This window comes from Quercus robur, chromosome 8, assembly GCF_932294415.1.
Source record: "Quercus robur chromosome 8, dhQueRobu3.1, whole genome shotgun sequence".
Taxonomy (NCBI): Eukaryota; Viridiplantae; Streptophyta; class Magnoliopsida; order Fagales; family Fagaceae; genus Quercus; species Quercus robur.
In genome coordinates, this window is record NC_065541.1 from 21,832,286 (window position 1) to 21,845,658 (window position 13,373).

Below are 13,373 nucleotides of genomic sequence, written 5' to 3' on the forward strand. Positions count from 1 at the left end.
AAAGCCATTAGCACAAAGGTACAAGGCAAAACGAGTTTTAAGACAAAAAACTCAACAAAGTCAATCAAGTGTTTTGATTTTCAAATTCTTTATGTGATTTTTGGATTTTTGACTCAAGAAACAAAAAGAATGAATCAGACACAAACAAAACCAGCAGCAAACACAAAAGAACAAGCAAGCAAGAAACAAGTTGCAAAAAAAATGTGTGCTCCAACACAGACAGATATAAAAACAGTGAAGCACTCAACACACAAGAGAGTCAAGGAATTGTACCGACACCAATGGTCTTACGGAGGGATTCAAACCGTGGACCATCGAGAGGCTTGGTGAAGATATCCGCCTTTTGATTGTCAGTGTGTATGAACTCAAGACACACAACTCTTTCCTCTACCAAATCCCGAATGAAATGGTAACGTATCTCTATGTGTTTCGATTTTGAATGCTGAACAGGATTTTTGGAAAGATTGATGGCACTGGTGTTGTCACAGAAGACACACATCGTTTCTTGAGGAATTCCATAGTCATGAAGTAATTTCTTCATCCAAAGAAGCTGAGTGCAGCAACTTCTAGCAGCGATGTACTCTGCTTCTGCAGTAGATAGAGACACTGAATTCTGCTTCTTGCTCATCCACGAAACAAGATTGTTACCAAGATAAAAACAGCCACCTGAAGTGCTTTTCCGATCGTCTACACTTCCAGCCCAGTCAGCATCCGAATACCCAGCAAGACACGCATTTGAGTCTTTTGAATACCACAGACCATAGTTTGCAGTACCACTCACATATCGAATGATTCGCTTAGCAGCAGTCAGATGAGATTCCTTTGGATTAGCTTGGTACCTGGCACAAACGCCCACACTGAAAGCAATGTCCGGTCTACTTGCTGTAAGGTAGAGCAAACTTCCAATGATGCTCCTATACAACGTGGGACTTACTTCAACTCCTGATGAATCCACATTCAGTTTAGTGGCAGAGCTCATGGGAGTGGAGGCATGTTTTTTGGAGTCTAGGCCAAACTTCTTGACAATATTTCTGGCATACTTCTCTTGAGATACAAATATACCCTCCTTCTGTTGTTTGACTTGAAGACCCAAAAAGAATGTGAGCTCCCCCACCATGCTCATTTCAAACTCCTTCTTCATCTCCTCAGAAAATTCAGTAGCACGATCTTCGATAGTTGCTCCAAACACTATGTCATCTACATAGACTTGTGCCACAAGGAGATAATCTTCATCATTTTTGACAAATAGAGTTCGATCAGCATACCCTCTCTTGAAACCTCTATCTAGAAGATAATGTGTAAGACGGTCGTACCAGGCTCTAGGCGCTTGTTTTAAACCATATAGTGCTTTCTTTAATCTTAATACATGATCTGGAAAATGAGGATCCTCAAATCCTTTTGGTTGCTCAACAAAAACCTCTTCATTTAGATATCCATTCAGAAACGCACACTTAACATCCATTTGATAAAGTTTGAACTTCAAGGTGCACGCAATGGACATGAGGATTCGAATGGATTCGAGTCTTGCCACCGGAGCAAATGATTCATCAAAATCCACCCCTTCTACTTGTGTGTAGCCTTGAGCCACCAATCGAGACTTGTTTCGAATTATCTCCCCATCTTCATCAGTTTTGTTTTTAAAAATCCACTTTGTGCCTATAACATGAACGTTCTCAGGCCGTGGAGCAAGTTCCCACACGTCATTTCTCACAAACTGATTCAGCTCGTCATGCATTGATTCAACCCAATTCTCATCTAGAAGAGCCTCTTCAACCCTCTTTGGTTCAAACTGTGCAAGATAACAGTGATATGTTACATGATTGGCTAGCAGAATATTTCCTTTCCTGAGGCGAAGACCGTCATCAAGTGATCCTATGATATTACTTTCCGGATGATTCTTGAGAATTCTTGAGGAAGGCCTTTTTGAAGTGGAAACTTCATCACTACGAGAGATAGGAGGATGAACTTCTGGTGGAGTAAGAGGACTTGAAGTTCTAGACATCGATCTCGTTTCCCTTCTTGGGTTGATGGGAGTCGATTCTACTTCTGGTATAGGTTCTTCACCTTCTATATCCAAAGCTTCTACCTCAACATCAGGCTCTTCGGTGCTCGGCCCTTCTACATCATTAATCATTTCCACCTTAGGTAAGGCATCATCAATCTTGACATTTATGGATTCCATCACAGTCTTTGTTCTCTTGTTGAACACTTTATATGCTCGACTTGTAGTAGAGTAGCCAAGAAAAGTACCCTCATCACTTCTTGCATCAAACTTCCCAAGATTCTCTCGATCATTTAAGATATAACATTTACTTCCAAATACCCGGAAATACTTCACTTTAGGCTTCTTCTCATTCCATATCTCATATGCAGTCTTCTTTGTACCAGCTCGAAAGAAAATCCTATTGCCAATGTGACACGAGGTGTTGACAGCTTCTCCCCAAAAGTTTTGAGGTATTTGCTTATTCAGCAACATGACTCTTGCCATTTCCTGAATCACACGATTTTTTCTCTCTACCACTCCATTTTGTTGTGGAGTTTTGGGAGCTGAAAACTCTCTTTTAATACCACTCTTCTCACAGAAGGACTCGAATCTTGCATTCTCAAATTCTCTCCCATGATCACTTCTAATCTTGGCTATTGGAATCCCCTTTTCATTTTGTAGTTTCTTGCACAGAATCTCTAGCCTCTCACAAGCTTCTGATTTTTCTCTAAGGAATTCAACCCAAGTGTATCTTGAGTAGTCGTCCACAATGACCATGATATATCTTTTTCCCCCTAGGCTTTCAGTTCTGGTGGGCCCCATCAGATCAACATGAAGTAGCTCCAAGCAACGAGAGGTGGCTATCACATTTACCTTGTGATGGCTTGCCTTAGTTTGCTTCCCCATTTGACATGCACCACAAATGGTCTTCTCTACTTTTCCAAACTTAGGAAGTCCCTCAACTGCTTCAAGTTTGGAGACTTTGGCAACTTGTTTGAAGTTGGCATGCCCAAATCTGTGATGCCACAGCTCCAACATATCGACCCGAGCACTTCTACATGATATTGGTGCCGTGGGAACTATTCCATAACAATTATCCGTAGTCTGATTTCCTTCCAAAACCTGAATCCCCTCTTTATTGATGATCAAACATCCTTTCTTGGAGAATTGTACCAGAAAGTTGTCATCACAAATTTGAGTGATGCTCAGCAAATTTGCCTTCAGCCCCTTTATGAACAGCACATCTTTCAACAGAGGCAAACCGGGTATCTCAATGGTTCCTTTGCCTAGGACTTGAGCATGGCTTCCATCCCCAAAGGTCACATAGTCACCTACCTTTTCTTTGAGTGACTTAAACAGTGACTTATCCCCTGTCATATGGCGAGAACACCCACTATCAAGATACCACAGACAAGCATTAAACACTTTTAAAGAGGTATGCACAAATAGGTTCACATGTGATAGACACTCTTGACCTTCAAACACAAACTCATCATCAGGTTTCATGCTACTTTTAGATTGATTTTTCATTTTCAGATTCTCAATCATTTCACACAACATTCTATTCTTTCTTTTATATTTCTTAATCAATGATTTTGATTCAGATATGCTACTGTGTAAGACAAGATTCTGATTCTCAAGAAATTTCAGCATGTGAACAAAAACTCTAGCATGTTTCTTAGTTTTTAATAACTCTACAAGGTCATCAGTAAGACACCTTTCAGTCATGTGCATAGAGACATTTTCACAAACACTTGAGCTACAATTCAACATGGTATAAACAAGAACAGCAACCACAACACAGGGGTCTAGGATCACACAAATGGTAATGACACCAAACAGCTGTGTACCCGCTCTGATACCAATTGAAAGTTCAAAAACGTGTACAAAAACACTTTTGAACGTTTAGACCCCCAAAAAACCAATTTAATCAACACACGCAATATGTTAAACAATAGTGTGCGGAAACTTAACATATGCTATAACATGGTATTGATTAAACAACTATCTAAGCCACAACAAAATAAACCACAGCAGATAATGTAAAGGCAGAGATAGAGAGGAAGGAAGATGCAAACACAGCGATAACACCAGATATGTTATCGAAGAGGAAACCGAAGACCTCGGCGAAAAACCTCTCCGCCGCCCTCCAAGCGGTAATCAATCCACTAGAAAATACAGTTGGGATACAAGGACAGCAATAGACCCTCCAAGCCTAATCTACCCAATGCACCTAAGCCCTCAAAGCTTCTTGCTCCAACGAGGTTGCGCCGAACCTTTTTCTTTTCTAGCTTTCCGGATTCCGCTACTTCACCGTAGCATCAACCAATAAAGATTGGCTCCTTCCTAACTGCTTCCCAGAACTCCAAACGACTGTCTCACAGAGATGATAATGGTGAGAACCAGGTTTGGTATAAAGGCCTCTCAAGGATTTGACAATGGAGAGGAAGAGAGTGAGGGATTTTGATGAGACTCTAAGGTAGAGATTGTGGGTAAAACAATCTGGTTTTTCTTTAGGGTTTCTCTCTCAAAATTCTCTCTGGAAGCTCTCTTTCAATCGTGGGTTAAAAGGGTATTTATACTGAAGAGGAGTGGATTGCGAAACGTCAGGTTTTTCCAAAACAGGGGTGGCTCGCGGCTTGACCTCGCGGCTTGACTAAGTCGCGAGTTCCAGTCGCGAGTTAACCGTATGGCCAGTTGTCCTGTTTTGTCCTGTAGTGCTCCAGCTAGCATGACTGTTCATCTTCCAGCATGCTTGGCACGTGTGCAGATTCTGGCGGGTTGAAGCCGCGAGTCCAGTCGCGAGTCCCAGCCGCGACTCTCTGTTTTCTTGCACACTCTTGAGCAATCTTCACACTATCTCACTCACTACCCTTACAACAATCCCACCTAAATACAGGGTTACTAAATGCTGAATTACAAGCAAATTTGGCACGGAATAAAGCCAATTAGATGGTTGAATAAATTCAACCTTACATAACTCTCTTGTCATCTCCAATCTTTCCATTCACTGCCTTTTTATCCCTTTTTATAGCCCACAAAATCACTATTTTTAGTATATAACAAAGATGATGTTTAAATGTACTCTTAAGACTTAGAAAATACAAGCTTTCATCTTTTTTAAACTTAGCTTGCACGTACACTTTTCAAAACATTCATATCAGATTATTTATTTTACACTTCATTTCATTAAAATGTCAAATTTTCTTGATTTTTTAAAATTATTTCTCTTACTTCACACACAACAACCATCATCAACTCACATCCTTCATCCTCAAGATATACAAAGAAAGAATAAACAACTAAATACACAATTAGAGCACTCATATTAGTGGGTGCATTATAGAAAAAGTTATGAAATTTACACAATATTACTCAAAACTCACCCACATCAAACTGTGTATTGCTTGTGTAAATATGCAAGCTAGCTATATTAACCGTGTAAATATATAGTTTTGTATTTTAATTTTTTATTATATTTTCTCTCCCCTTTCTCATCATCTTCTGTCTCTTCCTCTAACTCTATTCTTTGACTATCTCTTCTTGAATCCTAGCATCTCTACAAATTCATTAAAATCATCCTAAATTTAGATCTAAACTCATTAAACCCACATACAAAAATTTAGATCCCAAACTCATCAAACATATATGAATCGTTATACCTATTATACCAAAAAAAAAAAAGAAAAAAAAAAAAAAGAAACATCAAACCCACATACAAAAAAATATGAATCATCAAACCCATATTGTAAAATAGAAAAAAGTAAGTTATTATGATAAAATAGATGGAAAATTTTGCAGAGATCGATGCAATTGCTCTATAGTAATCATGTAAATTTATATAATTATACATTGATTGATGTGAGTAATTTTTAAGTAAAATTATGTAAATTTTACACATTTTTCTATTATACACAGACTGGTGTGATTGCTTTGTATAATCATTAGTCCATAAGCATTCACATCAGTTCTTTTAATTTTTTTGTCTATTTTACACGAAAAAACCTACTTTTTCTATTTTACATATCCACTTTTATAAAACACCCACATCAGTTTATCTATTCTACACATTTATTTAATAAAATATTCATTATTTTACAATTTTTTATTATTCACTCCCTCACTGCCCCTCTCTCTCATAGACCCACAGCCACCATCACCACCATCATCACCACCCAGCCACCATCACCACCATCATCAGAAACCAAAAGCCATTAAATCAGAAACCGATCTCCAGACACGCCAATCAAAACTCCATCAGAACCCACCCGATCTCCACCCAAAATCAAAGAAAAATCAACATCAGATCAATCAACATCGATCAACTCACACAAAGAAAAATCAACACCGATCAAAATGCCATCGTCTCCATGCCTCCACGCCTCCACACCTCCACACATACCCAGATCAACCCACAACCCAAATCAACCCAGACCAAGCAAACCAACACAAACCAAGACCAACCCACACTATAAACTCAGATTAAACCACCATCGAGACCTCCCCACGTCGCCGCCATCGATCATCGACCCAAACCCACACTGCCACCATTGAGACCACGCCACGTGTCGATCTCGCCACGTTGTGACCCATAGCGCCGATCTCGCCACGCTATGAACTTTGGTGGCATGCTTTGAACGAGAGAGAGAGAGATGTGAGAGAGGGAGAGAGAACTTAGGATGAAAGGATGGAGTGGGTTTTTTGTGAGAGAAAGAGAGCACACAACGCCTGAGATAGAGGGAGGTGAGAGTCAAGTAACTAAGGAGAGAGAAAAAATTATTAAAAAACTAAATACACATGCTACAGTGCCCGTGTAAATTTACACAGGTACTATAGTTAGTTGATAATTTTACAAAAGTTTACACACTTTTAAACGGAATGATGTGGAGTGTTTTTTAGTTCAAAATGTATAAAAGTTGTCAAAATATGTATTTTACACGTTTATAAAAGAGTTGATATGAATGCTCTAACTCCCTATATTTCAAATTCTAAAATCCAAAATTCCAAATCCAAAGCGACAGCAACCATAAATAAGAAAAAATAAACAAAAAAACTGAAAATGTCAAAAAACTTGTGGTAGTTGGTGGTGGATGTACCGGTGGCATAGCCGCATAGGAATGACTCTCTCTCTCTCTCTTAAAAAAAAAGAAAAAAAAAGGAAAAAGAAACTGTAACTCCAGCATTCCAACCGTTAGCTTCAGCAAACCCTAAACCTTTGACCTCTTTGATGGCCGAATCGTCCACTCAATCAAATTCAAAACGCCAGACACTCTCTCCCGGAAAAGATGCAGTGGTCGACAGGATTAGTAGTCTACCGGAATCTCTTCTCTGCCACATTCTCTCCTTCCTTCCAACCAAAGAGTCAGTCGCCACTAGCATTTTGTCAACCAGGTGGAAGCTCCTTTGGACTCTCGTCCCAAAGCTAGACCTCGACAGTGACAAGATCAACACTTTGGAGCTTTCGCTTCATGATGATGATGTTGAAGATGCACGTGAGATCATGTTTGCACATGTTGTGTCAAGTGTTTTGGCTAAACAAGAATGTGGAGAGCTCCAAACTTTTCGCCTCATATGGCGATTTTGGTGGGACGGTTCCCATCTCGAGGCATGGCTTCGCACTGCCGCTGCTCGTAAAGTAAAAGAAATTAATCTCGACATTTTTACTGCTAGGGAGGAAAATCTGAATTTGCCTCCAAGCTTTTTCTCTTGCAGGACATTAGTGGTTCTGAAATTAACTGGTACTATTGATATTGATATTGATGTTGATACCCCTTCATTATCGTTTTATTTCCCGAGCCTAAAGATCCTGCATTTAGTACGTATTTTGTTGCCGAGTATCATTAATTCACAAGAACACTCTTTCTTGAAACTCATTTCTGGCTGCCCTGTCCTCGAAGATTTGTCATTTACAACTGACCATTTTGAGGGTGAGTATAAATTATGTGTACCCACGCTGAAACGCTTAAGTATCAGCGGTATTAATGACTCTGATTATGAACTCGAGATAAACGCCCCAGCTCTTGAGTACTTTGATTTCGATGGTGATCTAGGCTACATCAAATTCTATGAAAAACCAAACAACCTAGTTCAGGCGGATGTCTGTACTTATAGATTTGACGATGACTATACTTCTATATTTGACGATGTCTATACTTCTATACTAGTTCAATATTTTTGCTGCACTGAATAACGTCAAATTCCTCTCATTTTCTTCAAGTGGCACGGAGGTTAGATCCCCTTCATAAGTGCTTTATTTATTTTTCAATAAACCTATGATCTTTAGTTCAATTTCTTAGAACAATACGAGGTTATAGTCTCGCTTTTATGTTCTATCAAATTGATGTTGATGTGATTTTAATCTCGCATGCAGTGGCACAACATGGGAAATATTTATCCTTCCTCATTCCAGAATTTGGTGGAACTAAAATTTAAAGTGAATGGTTGTAGCTGGAATGTGCTACAATACTTACTCCAAAAAGCTCCTAATCTAGAAACTCTTGTTATTACTAGGGTTAGTTGATTTAATAGAAGTATTTCTGTTGATCATTCATCTTCCCTAAACTTACACTTATGATCTGCTGTGTTTGTTGTCATCAGGGTTATGATTTCGTTGAAAGCAACTTATATTGGAAGGAGCCACAATCAGGGACGGAACCAGGATTCATACCTGAGGGGGGCAAAGCTTAAAACCAAAAAAAAAAAATTATGAAAATATAAACTAATATCTATTTCATATTCAACAAAATACTACCTACAAAATAAATATTTCTTAAAAATTTCATATTATAAAACACATCAACAAAGTATAACATACAAAATAAGTGTTTCTTATTTTGTGTGCGATTTTTGTTTAGTCCATATATTTTATTTATTTATTTTGGTTGTGTAGTTAAAGGGGCATGAATTTTATTTATTTATTTATTTTCTTGTAGGTCAATATCTAAATATTTTAGAGGAGGAGAGACAAATATATATATATATATATATATATATATAAGGGCAAATCTTAATTTTTTTTATACTAGTTTTTTTTTTTTTTTTGGGGGGGGGGGGGGGGGGGCAATGGCCCCCCTCTTACATAGTGTAGGTCCGTCCCTGGCCACAATATGATCCTGCTAATCTGTCATCACTCACAAGTTTTTATTACAGAGGATTTAAAGGTTTGAACGATGAAGTGGAACTTGTGAAATATGTTCTAAAGGAGGCAAGAGTTTTGAAGACAGCAACATTTCAAGTTTCTAGTGGAGAGTCGAAGGAAAGTGTTCTTAGAAACTATCAATGTTCCCGAGGTGCTCAACAACATGTCTACTTAGAGTTGAATGAGGTATACTTCTTTAACTGGTACTCTGCAACTAATTCCAAAGGCAATGATACAAATATTTTCTTTTTATTGTAGACCCTCTGCTGGTGGTATGCTCTTATTAATCTTTTTATTTTTTATTTTTTAAATTTTCATGTTTTTCCCTCCTTTGAATTGATTGAGAGAGAGAGAGAGAGAGAGAGAGAGAGAGATGATCAATTATCCAATGTTCTCTGACCTCCTTGCAGTAGAAATTGTTTTTTGTGATAACCATTTTGCAAGACATCCATTTGACCTTCGTAAGTGTTGTTTGTTTTTGAATTAGACTAAAACTTTGATAGAGAAATGTTCATAAGTGAGCTTTTGTTAGCTCTTTATAGTTTATGTGCCTGAATTTTTAGATTCTAGGCTTACTCCTTCTGTTGGGTAACTAGCGACAATTGAAGTAATAAAACAGTTGAATGTAACTCTTGAAAGTATTATATGTGGATGAAAGATTTAGAATGTTTGATTTACTCTTTCACAAGCTTACTTTTTACCAAATCATTTTTGCTGCTACATATCTCACACATTTTGCTTTCGCATAACAGGTCAGTGTATGGCTACATCTACATGGCACCTCCTTTCATGCCTATTTGCCCAGTTTTGTTTGCCTTATGTAATGTTTTACATAAGCACAACTGCAGTACCCAATATACTTCCATTAGGGTGAGATATATTAAGATGCACTTCTTATTGTAGAAAAAAAAAATGATAAAGTAAGATCTCAAAAGTAAATGCCTTCGGAAGGTTTTGGCTTACTAATGGTAGTATTTATTAAATAGTTGTGTAAGTCCTTTGTCTTTTAATTGTGTTATTGATTCTTGGGGGAAATGTGTTGATGATCCATGTTTAGTTTATCATCCATAAAAATGGTATTTGTTACTCTGAGAACCTGGTTGTGGTCTGTACATAACACCCTTATCTTGAATGTGTTTGGCTTTTGATTAAGAAGCTACTATAACAAAAAAAATTAGATGGTTCTAATGTGAAATGAGTCTGCCATCGTGATATGTTTGATAGTTGATGCAGAACCTGTTAGTTCTTCTATAGTTCTATTGCATGACTGGAAGAGGGGATGCAAATACTGTCAACAAGTGTGTTCCTACAAGTACGCATCTGCTGCAACTCACACTATATATAAGAATGCATCACATCACTTCCATTAGATATTGGCTAAACTAATTGTTGATCGACATCTAAAAATACTATTAATCTTTTATCATCAGCTGCTCTACTCACCTGCATTGGTGCTTCTTGTTGAGACTATAAATCTTTTTTTGTTTTTTGATAAGTAACTATAAATCTTTTATCATTAGCTGCTCTACTCATCTGCATTGGTGCTTCTTGTTAAGCCCTTCTCCATCTTAACTTTTTACTCATGAGGTTTCAACATTGGACTGGCGTAGCATGGGCAACTTACAATTAACTTGTCTGAGGTACAGTTTCATTGCAATATTATGACCAGATGGCATGTGAAAAAACTATTCATCTAATCTGCTCTTAAGATGGTTTCTGAGATGGATACCTTTTGACTTTAGCTTTTCCAATCCTTTCCTTTTGCATTTTCTTCCTCATCTGTATAGCTTTGGCTTCTTCTACCACCTTCTTTTCGTCAAGTCTTACCTTATTTTTACTCTGCATGACATTGTTCACCTACTTTTTATAGTTTTTAGTCTTGTTAAGCTGATGGTGGCATTAGTTGTGAGGAAGGAAAAGAAGAAAAAAGGTGGTTTTCTGAAGGTTTTGCTTATGCTTCAGTTGACATACTGAATAGAGAGAACAAAATATCTTGTAATGTCCCACCCCTATTCTGCACTTGAGTTAATTTAGGATTTTTAATGTTAAATTTCTAGTTATTTTCTAAACTGATAGTTCTGGAAGAAGAACTATAATGCTAATGGCTTCCTGCTGCCACACAATTTAAGTTGCACTGGCCTTGATGTGGTCTGGAATTGCACCTTTAAGGTAATGTAATAGCTAGATTTGGAAAGTTAGAAAAAGAAATGCTGAGATAGATTTTGTTTTGTGATGATGGGTGTGACCTTTATAAAGGCTTAAGTCAGAGTTTTGCTCTCTACCTTTCATTGATATTTTACTTTCTAGATCTCTGTGATAATTGCAAAGGTAGGGATTGGAATTCCCCTTATGAATTGGTAGTGGAAAAAAATTGTACAATGACCTTGTTTCCATTTTTATTTTATTTGTCGAGTTACACTATAAGGCTTCGTGGAACTTCAATCCCTTTGAATGGGTAGTCTACTGAGCATGTTTGGTTCATTGCGAAAATATCTAATCTCTTAGCTCATTTTATTAACTTAAAGAATCTTAGGAGTTTTATAATCATGCTCCTCCCATTGTCATGCCTTCCACATGCTCTCTTGAGAAGGGCTCTACTGCTAATATTGAAAACCAAATCCACTTGGTGTGAGCTTGAAGTAAAAAACCAGTTCTTAGGTATTTAGAATTTAGCAGCCTCACCGAAGGTCTATTTTCAATGCATAATTACTCTATCCGTAGTTTGCTACAAAAGCATTGTTGAAATTCTCAACATTTGTAAAATTGTGCCCTCGTAACACTTTTGGCTTACAAATGGACTCCCACTTTCTTAGACATGTTAATTTTGAGCCCTTTGAGGCTTCCCACCAAAAATTATTTAAAATAGGATGCACCTTTGAGCAAGTGGCCTTTGGAGCCTGGACTCTTGATATGGCATACAAAGGGATAGAAGAGGCCATAGACCTATCAATTCTTTTTGGAAGGAAAGCATATGAATCAGAAACTAACTAGAAATTAAGTGAATTTTAGTTTAGTACTTTGTGATTAATGTTTAGTTTCTGAAATCATGTGTACATATGGTATTTAGTAGTATAAGGATCCATTTTTGGGTTGGTTAAACACTTGTGTCTTAAATGTGTTTGGATTTAAATTAGGTTGCTGAATCTCTTGCCTTCAAGTGGGCAATGTTTTTAGCTCAGAAAATAGGTTATACTCGGGTGATTTTTGAAGAGAACTCAAAATGCTGCATTGAGGCAATTGTGATGGGAAATAGGTACCGTAGCTGATGATATTTTAGCCAAAGAGATTTTGTTAATTGTAAATTTCAATGGGTGAAAAGAGATTTGAATATAGTGTAGCTCATGTACATGCAAAATGGGCCTTGGGAAACCATGTAGGTAGGTTGTTTGTTAAATAGTTGTCAGCCCTTTGTTTCACGATTCCTCGGGGGGGGGGGGGGGGGGGGGGGGGGGGAGAAGTTTATTCATGTTTACAGAATTTATTTAGCAGTCCTGTTGACCCAGTTTTGGTCTCTACAGACATTCGTATATGTTTCCATATTTAATTGTAAACTTGGTGCACTCGTAAAAGTGATTTAGATACTACCATCGAGCGAAGAAGTGCGTTTGGGCAATCAGATGAGCTTAGCTACCTTGTGGTTCCCATACACATCATATTAATAATTTTATACGAGTAAAAAGAAAAAGCTGGATTTTTTGAGCGTCATGGCTTGTTTAGTTCAGTAACATTGTTAAACACAATACTGAAAGAAGTGTCGTATTGCTAGAAATAGAGAGTATATGACAATAATGTTAACTAGTGGAATATTGAGAACATATTGAATAACAATTCGAAATAAAAGCGGTAATTAGTAGCCAACATTGGAAAATGAGGAAGCAGTCCTGTCTTTGTAACTACTAGTCACATTTTAAGTAACAACTACATTGGCATAGCCATCTCTGACTGTCTAGACTTGGTAGCCAAAGGGCGTGTTTTCTCTAAGAAATTCTATTATTAGCCAAAGCACAAGTGTTGCGGCATGCTATTTCCTTCGTGTATTTCTCTTATTGGTCTAGAGCAGTTGCTGTCTCCATGTTGTTTATGGAAAATTTTGTTGAAGTTTCTCTATTTCTTTTTAGGATTATTATATGATCAGAAAAGTGTTTCTATGCCTCCACTCAATGGGTTTGTGACAAGAAAACTGCATATAATAATGCATATTAATTATGTTTATTGTTTAAGGCAAATACCTTCAATTTAAAGGAACTCAAG

The 13,373-nt window shown here is 37.5% G+C and overlaps 3 protein-coding genes across 5 annotated transcripts in view; all 3 read left to right on the forward strand.

Annotated features, from left to right (window-relative positions):
* The window catches only part of LOC126694984 (putative FBD-associated F-box protein At3g50710), a 93,474-nt gene extending 84,309 nt beyond the window's left edge, over positions 1 to 9,165 (forward strand). The window contains exon 3 of the transcript XR_007645942.1: positions 9,145 to 9,165. The gene's annotated coding sequence lies outside the window, so the exon portion shown is untranslated. The remainder of the gene's footprint in view (positions 1 to 9,144) is intronic.
* LOC126694982 (putative FBD-associated F-box protein At3g50710) overlaps positions 1 to 11,191 on the forward strand; it is a 61,961-nt gene extending 50,770 nt beyond the window's left edge. The window contains exon 4 of one of the 3 annotated variants that reach the window (XM_050391557.1): positions 9,875 to 10,310. The gene's annotated coding sequence lies outside the window, so the exon portion shown is untranslated. Of the gene's footprint in view, positions 1 to 9,874; positions 10,311 to 10,642 lie in introns of those variants that run through there. The other 2 variants (XM_050391555.1, XM_050391554.1) reach the window with 2 other exon arrangements.
* On the forward strand, positions 7,106 to 8,689 carry LOC126694988 (F-box/LRR-repeat protein At3g59190-like). The gene is made up of 3 exons (XM_050391571.1): positions 7,106 to 8,211; positions 8,355 to 8,495; positions 8,582 to 8,689. Exon 1 carries the CDS (start codon positions 7,212 to 7,214, stop codon positions 8,172 to 8,174), a length of 963 nt encoding a protein of 320 aa, XP_050247528.1. The 5' UTR covers positions 7,106 to 7,211; the 3' UTR covers positions 8,175 to 8,211; positions 8,355 to 8,495; positions 8,582 to 8,689.
* Positions 11,192 to 13,373: the final 2,182 nt, after the last annotated feature.

Coding starts and splice junctions, on each gene's coding strand:
- LOC126694988 (XM_050391571.1), top strand. CDS start 7,212: ATGGCCGAATCGTCCACTCAATCAAATTCAAAACGCCAGACACTCTCT.